At 33.7% G+C, this 3,827-nt stretch overlaps 1 protein-coding gene across 3 annotated transcripts in view; it reads left to right on the forward strand.

The window, feature by feature from the left end:
- Positions 1 to 3,827, forward strand: part of NBEAL1 (neurobeachin like 1) — a 116,023-nt gene that overhangs the window by 103,120 nt on the left and 9,076 nt on the right. For all 3 annotated transcript variants that reach the window (XM_006759395.2, XM_015561106.1, XM_015561107.1), the window contains 3 exons: positions 222 to 331; positions 1,527 to 1,699; positions 2,679 to 2,773. In XM_006759395.2, coding sequence (XP_006759458.1) covers positions 222 to 331; positions 1,527 to 1,699; positions 2,679 to 2,773 — 378 coding nt within the window. The remainder of the gene's footprint in view (positions 1 to 221; positions 332 to 1,526; positions 1,700 to 2,678; positions 2,774 to 3,827) is intronic.

Here is a 3,827-nt window from a genome sequence, read left to right on the forward strand (position 1 = left end):
ACTCTTCAGTCCACAGGCTGATGCTCTATCCACTGAGCCAAACCAGCTATGGCAAAAAAAAAAGCTTTTCATTTTTAAAAGAAAACATTCACTTTGACTGTGAGATCTTAACAATTCATCATAAGTTCTATTTCTGATTATATCATGTGAGCATTTGGTTATTCTTTGTTGCTTTCTTTAATCTTTCATTTAATTTTCATCTTCATATGTTCTTTTTCTAGATAACAGTGAGCATGAATTATGTTATTGGAACCCATGGATGGCTGCCTTATGACAGGAACATTTCTAATTACTTTACATTTTTCAAGGATCAAACTGTGACAAATCCAAAGTAAGTAAATGAACATTTAAAGTAAATCAGATATAATACCTTATTGTCTAGAAAAACAACTAGATTGATTGATTGGTTTTATTTTTAAAGTAATAATGTATACATCCAGATTTTCTTTCCTCTCTCCTTCACTCCTCTACCATTTATTTTTTCCTCTCTTCCTTCCCTCCTTTCTGTCTTTCCTTCTTCCCTTCCCCTGACTTGACACCAGCTTAAAGAAAAAATAATTTCTATCATACCATTATGGAAGCCCAGATTATTGGGATTAGTTTTTAAGCTTATTTGTAATTATTTTTATTCAATTTTATCTCAATATGTTTTGTATAATAAGACTTTATTATTTACCTTAGTTGTCTTTTAAAATATCCAAAGGTTACATTCTAAGTTCAGTTGAATTCTCCCTTACTCTTGAGTTGTTTTAGCTATATGTTTGTTAGGGTCAATGTCTTTTCCTTCTTATCCCACGTAGAACTTAGTACTGTTTTGCTTTGTGCAAAGTATACCTTCAGTAAATTAATACTGAATAATAAAGGTTTGGAGCTGAATGAAGGGTCAGAATTGGCCCTCATTATCCATAACACACATGAAATATAATCACTTTTTTGTGTCTTTCTGCAGAATTTAGATTGGCTAAGGGCACAGGCATTTCAGTGGGAAGCAGATAAAAACCATATGCTTTCTTTGGTTGGGATAGAAAATGATCTTCATGGGTATTGTTGGATACACATTTATCTCCCTGTGTTGGTAGATCCTAGTTTCAGTTTATTTATGACTTTCCTGATCTTATTCTTTATACAGGGGTGGACAAAAGTAGGTTTACTGTTGTGAGTACATGAAACACAGGCAGCGTTTATTCTTGTGTTATTTTTTAGTTATTATATTATTTATGTATTATAACTGTAAACCTACTTTTATCAAACCTGTACTTTGAGGCTACTATTTCTGACATCTTATTAATTGGCTTTGAAAAGCAAGATTTAAATCTTTTTTGACACCTTTACCAATCTCAGTTTCTTTATGCTTAACCATTGAGGCTTTGTTATATAAAATTTTATTTTATGAAAAGTATAAATAAAGATTAATGTATTTTTTGAAAGTCTTAATCACTTATTAATAGACATTTCAAATTGAAGGTTGAATAGTTAAGTCTAAGTGATCTTTAAAGGAAAAGTCTAATATTTAATTGTGTTTACAGAACTCAGCGTAGTCTGAATGGTCCTTTTGCTCCGGGGCTGGAGATCACTTCTAAGCTATTTATAGTGTCACATGATGCGAAGTTGCTTTTCAGTGCTGGACACTGGGATAATAGCATTCAAGTGATGTCACTTACAAAAGGCAAAATTATTTCACACAATATCAGACATATGGGTAAGCATTAACGTTTTTCTCCCCCAAACACAAAAATGTCTCTATTTTTTTCTAACTATAAAAGTAAAAAAATAAAGTAGTACGTACTTCTTAGAAAAAAACATTACATTTTACCTTTGAAGCTGAGTGTACTTTTTGATAGAGCAGTGTTATGAATATTGTATGCTTTAAGAGTGTCTAATATATTTTGGGTATAAATATATTACCACCATATAAATTAAATACAGCTTTATAGTATCTTAAATATGTTAGGCTAAAGTCTTTTTAAAATTTGTTGATAGAAATAAGAAATTTAAGACAAATTTGGTAAGAAAAAAATCTGTCATAGTTGAACAGTACATCAACTGCCCTATTACTTTGTTAATAATAAAACATGAAAGAGGTAAAATTGTTGAATGTTCTTTAACCTGGCACTTCTTAGTGTCTTAGTGTTCAATATAAGAATAAAATGAGTAGATTTTTCCCTAATAAACCTAATAGGAAGGGGAATAGAGTCTGCTAATAATTCTGTACCAGTGACTTCTAAGATGTCACTGAGCTCAGATTTTTACAATTTAGGAAAGAATGTATTTTATATTGAGAACCTATAGTATAATATGTACTATGTTGGTTAAGGTCACATATTGTATAGGATTACAGTTCCAAATGAGAATAGAAGGTTAGTGGGAATGAAAGAGCAGAAAAACATTAAAATTTACTGGGGATTCATTTCAAGCTACCAGACCTGCTGCCATGATTCTGACAGGCATTTCCCTGCCCTATGTCTACACTTCACCCTCAAAGAAGGGAGGCCCTGAAGAAAGCTCTCAAATGGGCTTTTAATACTGCTGCCTTTCTGTGATTTCCAATGCCAGTTCTATATTTCTCCATTAGAACAACTGATTTAGTAATAGTTTGCACATAAACTAAAATTGCCTGTTTCGTTCCAGCAAAACCAAGCAATTTAATTTAACTTTTTTATTTTTATTTTTTCTTTCAGATATTGTGACTTGTTTAGCTACAGATTACTGTGGAATACATTTGATTTCTGGCTCCAGAGATACTACATGTATGATATGGCAAATAACACAACAGGTAGTTACACATTTGAATACTCTGTTTAGATCAGAGATTCACCCTGGGAATGCTGTTGAAATGTTCTAATAGAATAGTGAGTTGTTCTCTGGCATTGAAGGATTATTTGAGCCCCTTTGTATTCTTTTACCCTCATTCTGTCCTGTCCTAAATCACCACATTCTCTCCTAGGTTTATCGTCTGATTCTTTACCTGTTATCCCCTATTATTTTCCAAATACTCCCAAAGAGGACATACAGATGGCCAATAGACATATGAAAAAATGCTCAGAGTCACTAATCTTAAGAGAGATGCAAACTAAAACCACAATGAGACATAACCTCAACAACTGCAAAAATGGCTACCTACCATTAATAAATCAACAAACAAGTGCTGGAGAGGATATGGAGAAAAGGGAACATACAGTGTGGTGAGGACCAAAGGGAGGGGAGGGCGAGGTCTGGGTAGAGGTTACAAAGGGGGAAAAATGGGGTACCATTAATAAATCAACAAACAAGTGCTGGAGAGGATATGGAGAAAAGGGAACCCTAGTGCACTGTTGGGGGAAAACAGTATGGAGTTTCCTTAAAAAATTAAAAATTGAACTGCCTTTTGACCCAGTGATCCCACTTTTGGAATATATCCTAAGAATTCCAAAATACCAATGAGAAAGAATATATGCACCTGTATGTGCATAGCAGCATTATTCACAATAGCCAAGATCTGGAAACAGCCCAAGTGTCCATTAATAGATGAGTAGATAAAAATGCTGTGGTACATTTACACAATGGAATACTACATGGCTGTCAAAAGGAAGGAACTCTTAACCTTTTGCAACAGCATGGATTGGCCTGGAGATTATTAAGCAAAATAAGTCACTCAGAGAAAGACAAATACCATATGATGTCACATGTGGATTCTAATGAATAAAACAAACTGATGAACAAAACACATCCAGAGATAGAGAAGCATGGAACAGACTGTGGCATCTCAGAGGGAAGGCTGGGTGGGGGGATAGGTAGGGAGAGATTAACAAGAACTTATATGAATACATGCATAACCATGGGCACAGACA

The sequence above is a fragment of the Myotis davidii genome, unplaced genomic scaffold (assembly GCF_000327345.1).
Source record: "Myotis davidii unplaced genomic scaffold, ASM32734v1 scaffold394, whole genome shotgun sequence".
NCBI classification, from domain to species: Eukaryota; Metazoa; Chordata; class Mammalia; order Chiroptera; family Vespertilionidae; genus Myotis; species Myotis davidii.